This window comes from Neoarius graeffei, chromosome 22 (assembly GCF_027579695.1).
Source record: "Neoarius graeffei isolate fNeoGra1 chromosome 22, fNeoGra1.pri, whole genome shotgun sequence".
Classification (NCBI taxonomy): Eukaryota; Metazoa; Chordata; class Actinopteri; order Siluriformes; family Ariidae; genus Neoarius; species Neoarius graeffei.
In genome coordinates, this window is record NC_083590.1 from 13929838 (window position 1) to 13949172 (window position 19335).

Below are 19335 nucleotides of genomic sequence, written 5' to 3' on the forward strand. Positions count from 1 at the left end.
GTTTATAATTATTAAGTGCCGGCCATTCTATCTGCCGAGGGAATTTACAGCCATATTGCTGGTAGCAATATATATCCCTCCCGGCTACAATAACAACAGGAGTGAAGCACTGAATGAACTCTATCAGCACATCAGTGAGCAACAGACAGCCCACCCAGATGCTTTTCTCATCCTGGCTGGGGATTTCAACCATGCAAACCCCAAGAGCGTGTTTCCAAAACTCTATGGACATATCAACTTTCCCACACATGGAAACAATACTCTGGACAATGTTTACACCATGCATAAAGATGCCTACAAAGCCCTACCCCACCATGGGGCCTCAGATCACTCCACTGTTATGCTAATGCAAGCATACAGGCCGCTGGTTAAAGTCACCAAACCAGCTACAAAGCAGATATGTGTGTGGCCAGAGGGGTCCTCAGAGGCACTCCAGGACTGTTTTTCCACCACTGACTGGAGCATGTTCAGACAGGCGGCCACGTACAACAACTCCACAGATCTCCAAGAGTACACAGAGACTGTCACTGCCTACATGAGGAAGTGCATGAACGGCATTACGGTCACCAGAACCATCTCCATTTGGGCCAATCAGAAACCATGGCTGACAGGGGAAGTCCACAGGCTCCTGTGGGCTCGGAACGCCGCCTTCAGAGCTGGGGACGAGGTGGGCCTGAGGACAGCTAGGGCCAACCTGTCACGAGGCATCAGGGTGGCCAAGAGACAGTATTCCAGGAACACTGCTGACTATTTCAATGACAGCAGAGACACCAGGAACCTGTGGTGGGGGATTCAGACCATCACAGACTACAAACCCTCACCGCAGACCTGTGACAACTCCACGTCGCTGCTGAATCAGTTGAACGACTTCTTCGCTGGCTTTGAGGCAGACAACAGCACCACGGCACAGAAGACCCCACCACCTCCCGGTGACCAGGTGTTGATGCTGTCCCCAGACAGTGTGAGGAGAGCTCTCAGGACAACAAATGCATGGAAAGCCCCGGGTCCTGATAACATTCCTGGTCGTGTGCTGAGGAGCTCACAGATGTCTTTACAGACATCTTCAACATCTCGTTGAGTCAGGCTGTTGTCCCCACATGCCTCAAAGCCACCACCATCATCCCGGTCCCAAAGAAGCCGTCTCCCTCCTGCTTCAATGACTCCCGCCCTGTCGCACTCACTCTCATCCTCATGAAGTGCTTCAAGCAGCTAGTCATGCGGTATATCAAGTCTGCCCTCTCCCCCATCCTGGACCCTTTCCAGTTTGCATATCAGTCCAACCGTTTGACCGATGACACCATCTCCACTGCCCTCCACTCAGCCCTCACCCACCTGGAGACAAAAGACTCTTATGTCAGAATGCTGTTCATAGACTTTAGCTCAGCATTCAACACAATCATTCCTCAGCAGCTCATTCATAAACTGGACCAGCTGGGACTCAACACCTCCCTGTGCAACTGGCTGCTGGACTTCCTGACAGGGAGACCACAGGCTGTACAGGTCGGCAGCAACTCCTCCAGCACCATCACATTGAACACGGGGGCCCCCCCAAGGATGTGTGCTGAGCCCCCTCCTCTTCACTCTGCTGACCCACGACTGCACACCAACATCCAGCTCTAATCTCTTCATTAAGTTTGCGGATGACACGACTGTGGTGGGTCTCATCAACAATGGTGATGAGACAATCTACAGGAGTGAGGTGAGCCGCTTGGCCATGTGGTGCAAGGACAACAATCTCTGCCTGAATGTGGAGAAGACGAAGGAGATTCTTGTGGACTTCAGGAGAGCACACACCCAACATGCTCCACTATCTGTCGATGGTGCTGCAGTGGAGAGGGTGAGTAGCACTAAATTTCTGGGTGTGCACATCTCTGAAGACCTGTCCTGGAGCAACAACACTGCATCACTGGCCAAAAAAGCCCAACAGTGTCTGTACTTCCTCTGCAAACTGAGGAGAGCAAGAGTCCTGGCCCCCATCATGCACACATTCTACAGAGGCACCATCAAGAACATCCTGACCAGCTGCATCACTGTGTGGTACAGCGCCTGCACCGTGTCCTGCTGCAAGACTCTGCAGCGCATCATGAAAGCAGCTGAGAGGATCATTGGTGTCTCTCTCCCTTCTCTAATGGATATCTATAACTCCCGCCTCACCCGCAAAGCCATCAGGATTGCAGGTGACCCCACCCACCCATCTCACAGCCTTTTCAGTCTGCTGCCATCGGGGAGGAGACTGCGGAGTCTCCGGGCCAAAACCAGCAGGCTCAAGGACAGTTTCTTTCACCAGGCAGTCAGGAGGCTCAACTCCCTCCCTGTTCTGCCCCTCCTCCCCCTGCCACAGATTCTGCTTGCACACACCCCTGCCCCCCCTTCAGCATCTAACATGTCACCCTCACAGTCCCCCCCCCCCGACACACACACACACTCTCAATGTTCATTAACACGCTGAACTCAGGGACTGCACATTTCACTTTACCTCACTCATTTGCACTATTCCGCACTACCTCACCTTAACAGCTATTAGTTTATTCTTTACCTGCTATACCTCAAGTGTCCTTGACTGTTTATTTGCTCCAGTTTGTGTGTGAGTGTTTAGTCTATGTCTAGTTCTTATCTAGAGTGTTTATACTGTTTATATTGTTTATTTCAATTATTCTATTTTTATTTATTGCATTGCCTGTTTGCACCGTGGGTCAGAGAGGACTGAAATTTCATCTGTACTGTATGTTGAGCATGTATAGCATATTTGACAATAAAGTTGACTTGACTGGCAAGGATAACAGTCTCATTACCATCCTAAAAAGAGAATTTCCCCATGTTAAAGCCATCCACTGTGTGGCTCACAGGTTGGAGCTTGCTGTGATGGATTCACTCAAGGATGTTACAAGCACTAATTACTTTGAGTCATTTATGACAAAGCTTTACACTCTGTACCACCAGTCATACAAGAACGAGCATGAACTGGAAGAAGCTGCCTCACAATTAGAAGCCACACTGCGCAAAATAACTCTTATATTTACAATTTGATGGGTGTCTAGCAGTTACAGAACTGTAAAAGCTGTATGGCATGATTTTGCTGCCCTTGTCCAACATTTGGCCTCTGCAGCAAATGACAACAGTCGAAATTCAAAAGAAAGATGTAAATATCAAGGTCTTCTGAAACACCTGAAAACAACAGGCTTTGTCACTGATTTAGCAAACATGAAAGATGTCCTATGAGAGCTGTCTGACTTGTCTCAGCAGATGCAGAACTGGCATATGACAGTTGTGGAAGCACAAGATGCCCTGCAACACAAAGTAGCATACCTACAGTACAAGCCCTAAAAAATCAGGAACAACCTGGAAAGTCTCTAGAGAAAGCAAAAAAACAAACAAGCAAGAGGAAGTTTAAAGATGTTCAAATTGAAGTCACTGCATCAAAAATCAGAAGACCCCAGTTTCTACAAGCAGTGATCAACAACCTAAATGCACGATTTCCTGAGAGTGACCTCTATGATATGCTAAAGCCTCTAAATCCAAACAACTGGCCAAAAATTGTGATGAAAAAATCTTATATGGGGACATGGAAATTGTCAATATTGCTAAACTTTTAAACATGTCTGGAAGCAGTGTTGTTCAGGAGTTCCACAAATGGAAGATCACTGGTAAAGCTGATGGATCATTGAAAAGGAAAATGATTTCTGCCTCAAGAACCTACAACTGTAGTTCAGCAGAATGTGAACTTTTTTAGCTGCAAATTTCGCAGTAACACCTGAACACAACCGATTAGCTGCTGATCACTTGTCTAGCCTGTTATTCCTAGATGTCAGTGGACCACCAGCACACAACTTTGACCCAGACAGGTACACAAGATCATAGGTTGCAAGTGGGCACAATATGTCTGGCTACTCCAACCCAGGAAGAAAGTCAGCAGCATCTGCTTCTCGCCCTCTGTGGCGAGTACGGAAGTAGACTCTTCATCTTGTACACATTTATACAGTAGTTTCACTGTCAAATTTTACATAAACAAGAGAAAAATTTATTGACAAACTATATAATTATATGATTTATTACAACGGTTGTTTTATTAAAGTCATTTTTTACATTTATGTGCAAATACTTCTAGAAATATCTTCACATGATATGGCAGTGTCAGTTTGAATAAAGGGTTTCCTCTTATTTATACATTGTTTATTTACCTTATTATTATGGTATGACACATTATTACGGTATAACAACAACTGATTCCCATAAAGTTTATTATCTAAGTTTTGAGTGAACAGGGTCACTGACACTGACCCACCCCCAATCCAAAATCTATTTCGGACACTGGTGAGTAATAGTGACAAACACAAACCACTACGAAGCAAGACAAGAGACAAAGTATTTACACTGACAATAAATCAGAAATTTACACAGACGCTGAAAATGAAACTTTCTCGATTTGATTTTGATGGAAATCCATTTTTCCATACAAGTACTAACACCCATGTGTTGTGCATAAATTTATTTTCAATAACTGTTGTTTTTAGCAAAAAAGCCAAAAAAATTTCAGTTTAAACACAGAAACTAATTTTATACAACAGAAAATAAATCACACTGTATTTATATATTTAAATTCTTCAAAATCTAGAGAAAAATTTTTTAGAAGAGAACAAAAATGAACAGCTTTCATCTGAACTGGTCACAAAAAAATCTAATCTACAGCCACAGAGCACATTATTAGGAACACTAATTCATGCTGTTGGTGCCAAATTCTGACCCCACCATCTGTGAGCCTCAGCAGAAATCAAGGTTCATCAGACCAGACTACGTTTTTTTCCACTCTTCACCTGTCCAGTTGTGGTGATCCTGTGCCCACTGCAGCCTCAGCTTTCTGTTCTTGGCTGGCAGAAGTGGAACCCGACGTGGTCATCCACCTCAGTGTTCAGTGTGTTGTGCATTTTGAGATGCTTTTCTGCTCACCACAATTGTACAGAGTGGTTATCTGAGTTCCTGTAGCCTTTCTGTCAGCTCAAACCAGTCTGGCCATTCTCTGGTGAACCCTCTCATCAACAAGGCGGGTCCATCCAGGTGTTCCTAATAAAGTGCTCAGTGAGTGGATATTAAATACCAAACAAAGGACAAAGTGATAAATGTGCCTTGTAGTGAGTCTCCTCGGGGCTTCCTCAGATTAACTCCTCAAATGCCGATCCTGTCAGATGAGAATCCCACCAATGTCCTGAAACTGTTCCTGTCCATTTCAGCTCCCTCTTCCACTGACTGGGTTCAGCTCGAGTCCCTGTGCTTTTTCACCTGCTCTTTCAGGGTTTTTAAGGGACTGAGGTCCAGGCAGTTTCATGCAGATCACAAGTTGTTCCACATTCAGTGTAGAATTGTGTGCAGTCTGATTCACTGTGCACCATGAACACACACTGACCGTGTCTCCGAGTCCTTCATTTCTTAGAACTAAATGACTGACGTGTTTATGAATGTGTTGTCTGTTCCCAAACGTGGAAATGCAGGAACACCAGAGTCTTCATCACACTCACACACAGATATTCATCACCAACTGAAACTAAAAGAAAAACGTGTATTAATCCCCACACACTGGACTGTGGTACTTCATGACCAACAGCATGGAATCATCTCTGCTCCAAGAGAAACATTATTATCTCCCGTTTAAAATTTAATTCAACATTTATTCAGTCTTATATAATATCTGTGTTCTAACATTGAGCTCCAACAAACGAGAACTTCCACAAGATCTAACAGGAAAGTGAGCAGACGTTTCCCATCACATCACTGCTCTTATCCAATCACAGGCTTTGGAGCTTTTTAAACAGTAACACTGCGGTGGGTTTGATCTCTTGTTCTACATGTAGATTTAAGTGCAGACTTTAAGAAGCTGCTGAGGTGAATTTTACAGGAACGACAGAAGACACGGTGTGGAGGTGGAGAGCAGGAAGGAGTGTCAGAGTGAGTCAAGTGGCTCCTTAAATCACATTTGTGGCAGTGTGGCATTAAAGATGATCATTTTACTGAGTTTTGAGGAGAGTTGAGAAGAAAGTGTGCTGCTGATCAGAAACGGAAAAGCCGAGATCATCTTATTCAGACAAAAGCAGCAGGATGAAGTCACAGACAGCAGGGTGTCACAAGGAGACGAGGTGTTCATTTACAATCACTCTCATGCACTCAGACAGGACATTCTGGAGACTCTGACCGACTCCATCTTCTGCTTTCAGATGAATTTTAAATCAATTTTACTGAACAACAAACAGCATTAAAGAAAACTGTGAGGGAAAAAGTCGGATTAAATAGAACACAGTGAAAATTTCTCAAACTGGTTTTCATTTCATGGCCTGGTCATGTGACATTTACTGAAATTAAAGAAAAATGATAGAGATTACATTATTATTCTCTCTCCCCCCCCCAACATTTGCCAAAAATCTTATGACTTACCTGAGTTTCTGTAGTTTGTAATGTTCATCATCCTTAACAGCAGAGAGCAGCTTCTTTCCTGAGTCTCCTATTTTATTCCCAATCAGATTCAGGTATCTCAGGTGTGAGGGATTTGATTTCAGAACTGAACTCAGAGCAGCACAGCCTTCATCTGAGACACCACAACACCACAACCTACAGAGACACATTGACACACTTCACTGCCTCAGTTTATGAACATCAAGATTTGCTTTGTGTCTTTAAATTAGAAGGGTTTTGTGTGTGTGCTTCCCATGGATTTATCATTTCTTTCACCATTTTGTATCAAGGAAGTAGCTAAGCTGTGAGCAGAAGAAGGAAGTTACAGCTCACGAGTTACAATCAGAAACAAATTTCAGAAATTAATGCAAATAATTAAACAGAACTTTAGATTTACAATTTATCTGAAATATTGCCAAATTATTCCACCACTGCAGGCTCCAACATGTTTAGGTTTGAGATGTCAATCATGTTCTGTCCCAGTTTACTGATTAGCAATTGGTTACAAGGCTCCACCCCTTCAAGAGGTCGACCAATCAAAATAAGGATAAGCCGTGAATCCAGGCGGAACAAATAAAACACACATCGTCCAATCCACAGTGAGGTTTTTTTTTCCCCTTTGTGAAAACACACTCGCCCATACTCCATTCCCTCCCAGTGAAGTGGTGCGTCTGGGCGGGGCTCAAAATGACGAGAGACACACTTCGGTGAAACAAACAGTGTGAGTTTAATGAACAAACAGTGTGATATTGCAGTGAGATACTCAATCTGATTCATGACAATATTGAATGACACCAAGACTGATGAATAAAAGACACACTTTGGCAAACGTTTCATTACTGCTTTTAATGAAGAAGAAACCTTTATTTGTCACATGCACACTTCAAGCACAGTGAAATTCATCATCTGCATTTAACCCACCTGAAGCAGTGAACACATGCACACACACCCAGAGCAGTGGGCAGCCACACACAGCGCCCGGAGCAGTCAGGGGTTAGGTACCTTGCTCAAGGGCACCTCAGCCCAAGGCCGCCACATGTCAACTTAACCGCATGTCTTTGGACTGTGGGGGAAACTGGAGCACCCGGAGGAAACCCACACAGACACAGGGAGAACATGCAAACTCCACACAGAAAGGCTGGGTTCGAACCCGGAACCTTCTTGCTGTGAGGCAACTGTGCTAACCACTACACCACCGTGCCCTCGAAATGTGAGGGGAAGCTGGACTTCCAGTGTCATCTCAAAGCAATCACCACTGATAGAGATGGACTGGAAGTTTATTTACTATTTTAAATTTTTTTCTTCTTCTTCTTTTTCTTCTTCTTATTATCATCATCATTTCTATTTGAAAATTCAGAATCAACAAAAGGATTGTTGTCGTGGCTTTCAGTTTATTGGAAGTTCTTTTCTGCTCCTTTTTAATTTTTATTTAAAAGTCATTTTTATCTATTTATTTTTATCGCATCAGTTCTATGGCATTAACGTCTCATTTTAGTTTTTAAACTCTATATTCCTGAGATAATTTCCACCATGTCACTGCTGCTTTTTAACCCTGCAGCTCACACAGAGGGCAGTTAGTTTGTGTCTCAGGTGCAGTTTGTGTGATTAGTTACAGTGTTGTAGTAAATTTCACAGTGAGTTCAGACACATCGCAGTCGGATCAAGTCCCATTTTGTGCTGCAGCTTCTCACATACGTCCATCTGACCCAAAGACTCTGTGACAAATCATCAGTGTGCAGTGAAAAGAAAAAATCTTCCTCCTCAGGACACTGATGATGAACCTAAAACCTCTGCTTCAGTCTCACTATTAGAGAATGTGTCTGACTGAGGAGCAGGTCATGTGACTCTACCCAGATAGCATAACAGTCCGCGGCTGATGTTCTAAGGTCCGCATTGGCTCTGCCTCTGTCTGACAGGCCAACCCTTTTCCCGGATCAGCGTCGGATGTGAGCAGAATGATCCACACAGTGATCGGTTTATACACCCGCAGGGCGGGACCGCGCAGGCGCGCTCTTCAACAGCACAGACGCTACTTCAGTCCAGTCCATTCGCTGTATGGCATACTTTTTTGGTAAGTGCCTTTTCAACATTAAGTTGTTTTATGATACGATTCTTTTGGATGAATAACCATAGTATTTTACGGAATGAAGCTAAGGTTGTTTGGGAGAAGTTATTTTGTGTGTGAGGCTGTTTTGGCATGGCTAGGATTATTTTCCACACAGTTTATTTTGTTAATAAGTTTTTATATTAAAACAGTACAGTTGTAGTTATTGGTCAAATATAAAACAGTAGTGTTTAGACGAGTTCCTGTATGTACATTATTAAAATAAATCGCTGATAATTGGATGAAAAAAGGCTGACTCCGCTGCGTTAGCTGTCGGATCGGAGCTAAGGCTGAGTAGCATTAGGCTAACATCACCGAATCTGCTCAGTTAGCCTAATGACTAAAATTGATTACTAAAATAATCAATGGTTTCAGCTCTAATTGCCAGAAGTTTTGGTTAAATCATTTACACCAATCATGTAGGGAAGGACTGCTGGATATACTTGTGTTTGAATCATGCCATTTTGAGAAGTGATAAATGTTTTTCATCTTCAGGTACAAGGGGCTGAGCACGAGGCTAATGATGAGGTGTGATTGTAGAGAGGGGCGCTCTCTGAGGGCACAGTCACACCGGGAAGTTTGGTCAGTTTCCTCCATTGGTTTGGTTCATTTGTAGTGGTGTGATCGCTGATAAAATAGCATGTGTGAATACTGCCATTTTCTTTCTTTTTTTTAACCCAATTTTTAAAGCCATGGTTCACTTGACATGCTGGGCCTGTGTGAACTTCAGGACATTCTGGTGTGAAAGCAACCTTTCTCTCCTCAGCAACAGCATGCATAAGGTTCACTTTACAAGCCTGGACCATGAACTTGAGTACATTTTGGTGTGAAAGCCATCCGTTTTATATCCATGTTTTACTTGTATGGTGTTTATAATGCAGTTCAGCACTTAATCCATGTTTTACATATATAGTGATGTATACGATGCAGTTCAGCACTTTGAACATTGTTGACATTAACTTTTTTTTTGCACTGTTCATTATTGCACTGTGCCAGAAATTTTGTGAGCTGATCACTTCACTTCACTTAAGATCCCCGTCAATTATGACGATGGGGGACCCGTAGCCCTGTGGTGCCTCCTTATTTGTCGCTCTGCGGCTGGTTCTCTGAGCCTAAGCTCGCAGGTTTCCGACCCAGAATGGAGGGCACACCTCCACAGGCAGCGGTCCTGGGCATCCTCATACCAAGTCTTTAAATCCATTTGGAAGGCGCGAAGGTCTTTTTTAATGCAGTCCTTCCAGCGCTTGCGAGGGCGTCCCCTGTTGCGTTTACCAAGCTTCAGCTCGCCGAATAGAAGTTGCTTAGGGATCCTGGAGTTGTCCATTCGGGATACATGGCCAAGCCATCGAAGTCTGCTACTATGGATCATGCTTTCAATGGAATAGCAGTTGGCACGCTCAAGGATCTCCGTGTTGGTGACGCGATGCCACCACTTGATGTTCATGATTTGTTGGAGTGACCTTTGGTGGAAGACTTCCAAGTGGCGTATATGATGGGCAAGAGTGGGCCATGTTTCAGATCCATATAGGAGCGAGGGGAGGACTATGGCTTTATAAACAGTCACCTTAGTTGCCAAAGATGGGCCTCTTCTGTCAAAGCACCTAGTTCTTAAGGCGTTAAACGCAGCTGCACCGCGACTCACTCGGTGCTGGATCTCAGGGTCAAGACTTGCGTCGTCGGACAGGTTTCTTCCTAGGTATGTAAAGGTATGCGCGCGCTTTAGTTGTGTACCCTCGATCATGATTGCAGTTGGCTCCTCACACTGGACATGCATTACTTCGGTCTTTAGTTTGCTGATCGTTAGGCCCCAGGACACGCAGGCGTTGTTCAGGGCTGTGACGCCTTCTTGTAGGGATTCACAGGTTTTGGTGGTCAGAGCGGCATCATCGGCATACAGAAAATCCTCAAGGCGCGTAGATGGTATGGACTTTGCCTTGAGTCTCTGGAGATTGAACAGATCACCGTCGAGCTTATGCTTGATGTCAACGCCGAAGTCAAGGATGTCTTTATGGGCGTTGCGCAGGACAAAGGAGAAGAGAAGGATGAACAGAGTAGGAGCTAAAATACATCCTTGTCGCAGGCCATTTGTTACCGGGAATGGTTCGGTGAGTTCTCCGCCGATCAGTGCTCTTGCCTCCATACCGTTGTGGAAACTCTGGATGATGTTAACTACCTTAGAGGGGATTCCGATTTTCTTAAGTAGAGCCCACATAAGAGGTCTGCTAACTGTGTCAAATGCCTTTACTAAGTCCACAAAGACTGCGTGCAGTTCCTGGTGTTGCTCCCTACACTTTTCCAGGAGCTGGCGGAGGGCGAACATCATATCGCTAGTTGACCGCCCACCTCTGAAGCTACATTGGGCTTCAGGGATGTATTTTTCTATGCAGGGCCATATTCTGTCAAGGATGACACGGGCGAATAACTTGCCAGTGACAGATAACAGCATAATGCCGCGGTAGTTGCCGCAGTCGAAGCGACAGTGCTTCTTGAAGATCGTAACTATGATACCGTTTTTCAGGTCTTGGGGTAGCTTCTCCTCTTCCCAGATGGCAAGGAAGAGGGTCCAGAGTTCTGAGAGGAGGGGTTTTCCGCCTGCTTTCAAGACCTCCGATGGAATGCAATCTGAGCCCGGAGCTTTGTTGTTAGCCAGGCGGTCAAGGGCTGACTTAACCTCTTCAACGGTTGGTGGAGCTGCCAGTTCATCAAGAATTTCTTCCTGGGGGATTGTATCAAGGACGGAGGTATTGGCTGTTCCTGACTGGTTCAATAAAACACTGAAGTGTTCTTTCCAGCGAGCTAGTATATCTTCCTTTTCCGTAAGCCGGTTGCCCTGAGAATAGTTTATAGGACTGATACCACTTTGGCGTCATTGGTAGGCGAACTTAACAGACTGGAAGAAGGCTCTAGAGTCGTGTCTTTCAGCATGTTGTTCAATTTCTTTAGCACGGTCCAGCCACCACTGGTTTTGAAGGCGGCGGAGTTCTCTCTGACAGGTGCTTCTCGCTTGGCTGTAGCGGGCTCGGTTCTCGCGTGTATCATTGCTGAGGACAGCTTGGAAGGCCGCTTGTTTTTGATTCAGAAGGTTTCTGATGGTGGGGTTGTTCTCGTCAAACCAGTCACGGTGATTGCACTTTTGGAAGCCAATGGTATCCTTGGCACCGTTATAGAGGGTGTCGCGGAGATATTTCCACCGTTGCTCGAGAGAAAAATTCTCAGAGGTGATGCTAGACAGGTTTTCACAGATGGACTCTTGTAGCTGGTCTAATATAGATGGATCGCTCAGTTTCCTGACATATTTAGCCGCTTTGGCGTGGTGGCCTTCCACTTCTGAGTTGATAGATGAAAGCGTAGTTTTAAGCGGGCACATACCATTTTATGGTCCGTCCAGCAGTCAGCGCTACGGCGGACTCTTGAATCTAAGACATCGCTCTTATAGTGTAGCCTGACAATGATGTAATCAATGAGGTGCCATCGTTCGGACCTCGGATGTTCCCAAGTTCCCTTGTGGATGTCGGCGTGGGAAAAGCATGTGTTAGTAATGCATAGACCAAAGCGTGTGCAGAGTTCAAGAAGTAGAGTTCCCTGCTCATTTATATCACCAAGGCCATGGGCACCAATTACATCTGGCCAGGCTTCTTGGTCCCTTCCTACTCTGGCATTAAAATCTCCGAGCAAGAACACTCTGTCGAGTCGAGGGATTGCAGTTAGGACTTTCGACAGTTGGTCGTAGAAGAAGGCTTTCTCCTCAGGAGGTCTCATGAAGGTTGGGGCATAGACACTTACAACTGTTGCTGTAAACTTGTCAAGCTTAATTCTCATGCTCATCACTCTCGAGCTGAATCCCTTCCAGTTGATCACAAGGGGGCGGATGGTATTTTTGACCGCGATAGCCACCCCTTTGAGTTTGGTTTGTCCTGGAGGTCGTCCTGAATGAAGAAAGGTGTAGTTTCCTTCAACAAATTCGCCTTCGCCCAGGATTCGGCTTTCGCTTAGACAAGCAATGTCGATGTTAAGACGGTCAAGCTCCAGAGACACTAAGGCTGAGCGGCGCTCAGGGGCTTGGCATCTGATTTTACTTTCGTCGGACGTAGTCCGAACGTTCCAGCAAGCTAATTTAGCTTGGGAGGAATGCTTGCGAGCAAAACTGGGCTGATCAGGGCCGCGGGGTCCCCGCGGCTTTACCCGTGGTCCATCATGCTTGCTGTTATGCTGTCCAGATTTGCGACGCAGGTGTTGTTGATGATAGTTTTGCTTATATGGGTCCATAGCGGGTAAGTGGTTCCACTGCAAAGGGTTGCTGGCCCTGTGCAGTGGGCAAGCAGGCTGCCCTTGTGAGCTGATACTAATGTGAAAATAGCTGATCAACAAAGTCACATGTTTATATGTGTCAATAAAAGCACTTTGTGATTTTTCTGAACATTTGTCTTATTAATGCTAAGGAAGCAAACTTGGGGGTTGGGAGTTCACCTCAGACGGTTGTTGTACATATCTGGACTACATCCGGCCCTGATCCAACTCACATCTGTACCTGATCTGGGCAGTGCAGAGAGAGGTTTTTAGTGATCCGTGCTGGACCTGGCCAACATCCGTTCCAGATCCAAAAATTGCATCTGTGCTGGATACGGGGCGGAGAGCTAAAGTTATGTGGGACAGATCCGTTTGCTGTTTTCAGACCGGACTTTGGGGTACATCCGGTGCTGATCCGGCTCAGATCAAATTGCTATCTGGGTCAGAGAGATGATCTTACCCCAGTGTCTCCAGTTTACAGTGAGGATTCTCCAGTCCAGCACAGAGATGCTTCACTCCTGAGTCTCCCAGATTATTCTTAGACAGATTCAGTTCTTTCAGGTGTGAGGGGTTTGATCTCAGAGCTGAAATCAGAGCAGCACAGCCTTCATCTGAGACACCACACTCACACAACCTGCAGAGACACAATGAGACACACTTCATCAGATTTATCTTGGTTTAATTCTTACTTTAAAGATGATGAATGTAAAATTCATTTTATTATTCAGAATGTCATAAGGATTTAATATCACCTGTTTATTCTCATTAACAGTGTAATTAATAATAATAATAATAATACTGAGTGTTATGGGCAATTCCATGTAAATGTCAACCTCACCATGCAAAAATAAAGCAACATGTAATACATCAAAACCACTCCCAGAGATATCACCTAGGCCTGTATTTTACAGATGTGAATAAGTTGAACCAATTTGTCACAAGAATTGTTCCCTTCGCCTTAATGTCAGTCTTTCTTTCTTATAATGTAAAACCAAAGCTAAAATCAACTTTGATCATGTACAATTCTATATTATTGCCACAAGCCACAGAAATGTATGCTAAAATCCACAAAACAGCAAAACAATAGCCATCCTAAATATTATTTAAGAACTTTGATAGTTTTAGCTGATATTTAGAGAGTTTTTCAAAGGGTTATGGTGGTTAAATTGCTGATTTTCTAAACATATGCCATGTCTATTTCAGACGCGTCACATCCATAACGGAATTTCGTCACATCCATAACGCTGACTTCTCCTTCCGAAACTCTGCATGAAATACAAAATATTTTAAACAAAGATTTTTTTAATATTCACCTTGGACCCCTCTATCAAATGGATATCTCCATTTCGACATTAGGTTTACAATTTCACAGAGTTTGATAAAAATGTACAGTCACCCAAGAAAAGTGATACTTTTTCTGTCACATCCATAACGCATCTTTGATTGGCATTTTCTGGCATGCCCTAGATGTACTATGGGAATTGTTCTTGTTCTATCACTTCTCCAGTATGGTACAGCCTTAAAATATGCAACACCTGTTTAAATAGTGGGAGACAATAAAACATGCACTGGGTCATTTGTTGCCATTTTGAGTTCAAGTGTCACGTCCATAACGCTGGAATTGCTCTTATATTGAGTTTCTCTCCTCTGTTGTGTGTGATATTAAACCATCAGCAGCTGAAGCTGAACAGAGAACAGCAGAGAGACCATGAACTTTAATCAGAGAGAGAGAGAGAGAGAGAGAGAGAGAGAGAGAGAGAGAGAGACTGACTCTCAGATGGTTCTCTACTAGACTTATAGTGCACTACACAGGGGTAATAAACTTGTTTCTCCGGTGTCTACAGGGTGCATTTATAGAACACTATAGATTTATATTACTGTAGAATCAGAGAAGTAAACAATGATTATTCCATATAAATCCTACAAACATTCAGTCACTCGTTCTTGAGACAGCATGCAAACAAGAATTTCAGAAAAAATGGACAGAAAACTCCAAAACATACCGGTTTCACCTCTGAGTGTCGGAGGCATAAAAATGTCAGTGTATTATAACTATATTCGTTTGTCTAATTACTTTTTCATCCCTCAAAAAAGAGGGAGCACATATAAACAGTGCTGGAATTTCAACACCAGTCACCTGTCAGCAGAAGTGGACAAAATACCCAACTTCATTCCTTCAAAGTACAGATCCCACTGGTCAAATGTTACTCCGATACAAGTGGAAGTTGTACAGTCAAATTTTTACTTAAGTTCAAGTACTGAAGAATTTGCTTTTAAAAATACTTAAGTATTAAAAGTACATTTTCTGTCAACTCATTGTTGTCTTATTGCCACAATGCTTACAAAACCTAATGCCTCTGAAGCAACCGACTGGATTTACTGACTAACTTGCAGAACCTGTAGAATAAACACCTGGTAGAACATTACAAAATGAAACATAACTTACAACTAAGCAGAATCATCAATAAGATGCTTGCGAGTTTCTCTCTTTGGCTACTGGTAAAAAATACGTAGTAGCTATAGCAATTATGCAAGGTCACAAAAGCTAAAATGTTAATGTTACCAAAGACAGAAATGTGAATTCACAAAATGAACGCATACTGTGCCATCATGGTGGTTTAACGTTAAGCTAGCTAGTCAGTGACGCTCCACCTGACATGCTAGCAAACTCTTTTCAAACTCGAAATTATATTGAGGTCGCTAACATTACTAGAAAAGAAAGATTTCTACATTCTATTTATTTGGAAAGATTATGCCAAAACAAATTTCTGAAAGGACTTCAGATAAGTTAATATTAGTCATGTTAGCATAACTCCATTTTTACATGCTAACTAACAGTGTGCAAGTTAATGAGCTGTGTATTAACGTTAGCCGTGGACAAGGCTACGGCAACTTGGCGGGCAAATCCACAGAAAGTCATTTGACTAACCAGACTGCATAGCTATTGCAATGTTATCACTAGCTCTAAAAGCACAGACAACTTCATTACAAGCTTTCTCTTGGAATAAAATATTTACATACATTTACATATGCTTCTACAGGTTGGACGGTGAGTTTTTGGAGGCCATAATGTGGTTCGTTTTAGGCAAAGAAAGCAAACATTTAAAATGAAACGAATCTTTATTCCTTTCCCCAGAGCATTCCCCAGAAGAACCGCCTCCTTCCATTCTGCCATCAAATGATCGTGTTCAAAATAAAACTGCGGAGAAATCACTGAACTTGATTTTTAAAGTCAAGGGACGTGACCTTAGTGATTACTGACAGGCTGTCTCAGTGTCACCTGTGAAAAAAAAAATCATGTTTTAGAAAAGAAAAAACATCCAATTTCAAAGCTGCTTCATAGTAACGTGTAATGAGGACCTTGATAGAAATGTAATGGAGTAAAAAGTAAAATATTTGTCTTTCAAATGGAGTGAAGTTAAAGTCATAAGTTTCCAAAAAAAATAATACTCAAGTAAAGTACAGATACTAAAAAAGTGTACTTAAGTCCAGTACTCAAGTAAATTTACTTGGTTACTGTCCACTTCTGCCTGTCAGTAATGTGATAGAGAGCGCCACTTCCAGTCAGACTACAAACATGGCCGATCTGAACTACAACACCCAAGAACCAAAGCGCTCTTTATCGCCTGTCTATTAATTACACCTGTCACTCATTTCCTGGTCAATCAGCCCACGCTATATAAACACCTCTCCCACACTCACTCAATGCGAAGCATTGTTCAGTGTCTTACCAAGCCTTGTTATTCTGCCTGCCTTATCATGGGCTCAACCCTCATTATCGTCTCGTTACTCTTTAGTCTAGCCCTTATTACTCTGTCTGCTGATCGATCAACCCCTGCCTGTCCCTCGACTTCAATTTCATCTTGTGTTTTGGATTTGTTTACCAGTCTGCGTTCCCCGCTCTCCCCTGCACATCCGTAAATGTCTGCATCCTGACATCACCCAATCTGGATGCAAGTTTCCTCAAAATAAAGCTGAAGGTCTGCACTCTGAGCTAATCTTCATTATTTAATTTCATCAACAATATACTGTGGAGAACAAAAGAAAAAAACCTACCACAATTTTTTATATCCATGTCCAGGCTGTATTTGGGGGGGTCCTGGGTTCAATGTTTATATATATATATATATATATATATATATATATATATATATAAGTTAAACCCAACATTTCACACTATCCCTGAAAATTTCATGCAACTAGAAAGAAAAGTTAAAAATAATGATGAATGGAACTTTGTAGTGTTTTTCTGTTGCACTTGTTTTTATAGTAAAATTCGAGCCACGCTGCCTGTTAAAAGCCTCGATATCTCAGAAACTAATGCAGATACAAGCCTGGAATTTTACACACTATTTACTGGCAATAGTGACTTTATTCAAAAAGTATGAAGCAAATCTGAGACGGTCAGTTGGGAACTTTTTTTTTTTCATCTGGTGAAAATTCATTTTCATTAATTTCTAAAGTAAAGTAATACATTTCAGATACACTGCAGTCGGATCAAGTCCCATTTTGTGCTGCAGCTTCTCACATACGTCCATCTGACCCAAAGACTCTGTGATAAATCATCAGTGTGCAGTGAAAAGAAACAATCTTCCTCCTCAGGACATTGATGATGAACCTAAAACCTCTGCTTCAGTCTCACTATTAGAGAATGTGTCTTACTGAGGAGCAGGTCATGTGACTCTCAGAGAGATGAGCTTACCTCAGTGTCTCCAGTTTACAGTGAGGATTCTCCAGTACAGCACAGAGACGCTTCACTCCTGAGTCTCCCAGATTATTCTTAGACAGATCCACTTGTCTCAGGTGTGAGGGGTTTGATCTCAGAGATGAACTCAGAGCAGCACAGCCTTCACCTGAGACACCACACTCACACAACCTGCAGAGACACAATGAGACACTTCATCAACAGATTTTCATCTTGGTTTAATTCTTACTTTAAAGATGAGTGTAAAATTTATTTTATTATTCAGAATGTCATGAGGATTTAATATCACCTATTTATTCTCATTAACAGTGTAATTAATAATGATAATACTGAGTGTTACAGTGGGGAAAACAAGTATTTGATCCCTTGCTGATTTTGTTGGTTTGGCCACTAATAAAGACTCGATCAGTCTGTAATATTAATGGTAGGTGTAGTCTAACATGCTGAGATAGAATATCACAAAGAAAATCAAGAAATCGACTTTAAAGAATTTGTATTAATTTATTTGCATTTTATTGAGGAAAATAAGTATTTGAACCCTCTTGCCAAAAGGACTTAGTACTTTGTGGCAAACCCCTTATTTGCAAGCACAGAGGTCAGACGTTTTTTGTAGTTGATGACCAGGTTTCTGCACATATTAGGAGGAATTTTGGGCCACTCTTCTTTGCAAATGACCTCTAAATCATCAAGATTCCGTGGCTGTCGCTTGGCAACTCTGAGCTTCAGCTCTCTCCATAGATTTTCTATAGGATTCAGGTCCGGAGACTGGCTGGGCCACCCCATGACCTTGATATGTTTCTTCTTCAGCCATTCCTTGGTTGCCTTGGCTGTATGCTTTGGGTCATTATCCTGCTGGAAGACCCATCCACGACCCATTTTAAGCTTCCTGGCAGAGGGAAGGAGGTTTTCACTTAGGATTTTACGGTACATGGCTCCGTCCATCCTCCCATTGATACGGTGAAGTAGCCCTGTGCCCTGTGCAGAAAAACACCCCCAAAGCATAATGTTACCACCTCCATGCTTGACAGTGGGGATGGTGTTCTTGGGGTCATAAGCAGCATGTCTCTCCCTCCAGACACGACGGGTTGAATTGATGCCAAAGAGCTCAATTTTGGTCTCATCTGACCATAACACCTTCTCCCAGTCACTCTCCAAGTCATTCAGATGTTCATTGGCAAAGTTCAGGCGGGCCTGCACATGTGCTTTCTTAAGCAGGGGTACTTTGCGAGCACTGCAAGATGTTAGACCATTGCGGTGTAAAAACTGTTTGCTTGGTGACTGTGATCCCAGCTGCTTTAAGATCATCCACTAACTCTGCCCGTGTTGTATTAGGTCAATTTCTCACCATTCTCATGATCCTGGAAACCCCACGAGGTGAGATCTTGTTTGGAGCCCCAGACCTAGGTCGATTGATGATCATGTTGTGAGTCTTGTACTTGCACACAATTGCACCAACGGTTGTCACCTTAACGCCCAGCTTCTTGCTAATGGTTTTGTAGCCCATACCGGTCTTGTGCAGGTCTACAATCTTCTCCCTTAAATCCACAGAAAGCTCTTTAGTCTTTCCCATGTTGGAGAGTTTGGAGTCTGACAAACTGATTGATTCTGTGGCCAGGTGGCTTTTATACAAGTCATTAGTGATATCAGGTGTCTTCAATTTAGGTGACAAGGTAATTTGGAGAGTCTAACTTGTCTGTATTAACAAGAACTCTTGATGGTTACTAGGGGATCAAATACTTCTTTTTCTCAATAAAATACAAATAAATTAATATAGATATTTAAAAGTTATTTTCTGGATTTT

The 19335-nt window shown here is 43.1% G+C and overlaps 1 protein-coding gene across 1 annotated transcript in view; it reads right to left on the bottom strand.

Annotated features, from left to right (window-relative positions):
* Window positions 1-19335, bottom strand: part of LOC132870665 (NACHT, LRR and PYD domains-containing protein 12-like) — an 81318-nt gene that overhangs the window by 35313 nt on the left and 26670 nt on the right. Inside the window, exons 6-7 of the mRNA XM_060904422.1 lie at window positions 17532-17705; window positions 13290-13463 (exon numbers count right to left, since the gene is read on the bottom strand). Of these exons, the coding sequence (XP_060760405.1) occupies window positions 13290-13463; window positions 17532-17705 (348 nt within the window). The remainder of the gene's footprint in view (window positions 1-13289; window positions 13464-17531; window positions 17706-19335) is intronic.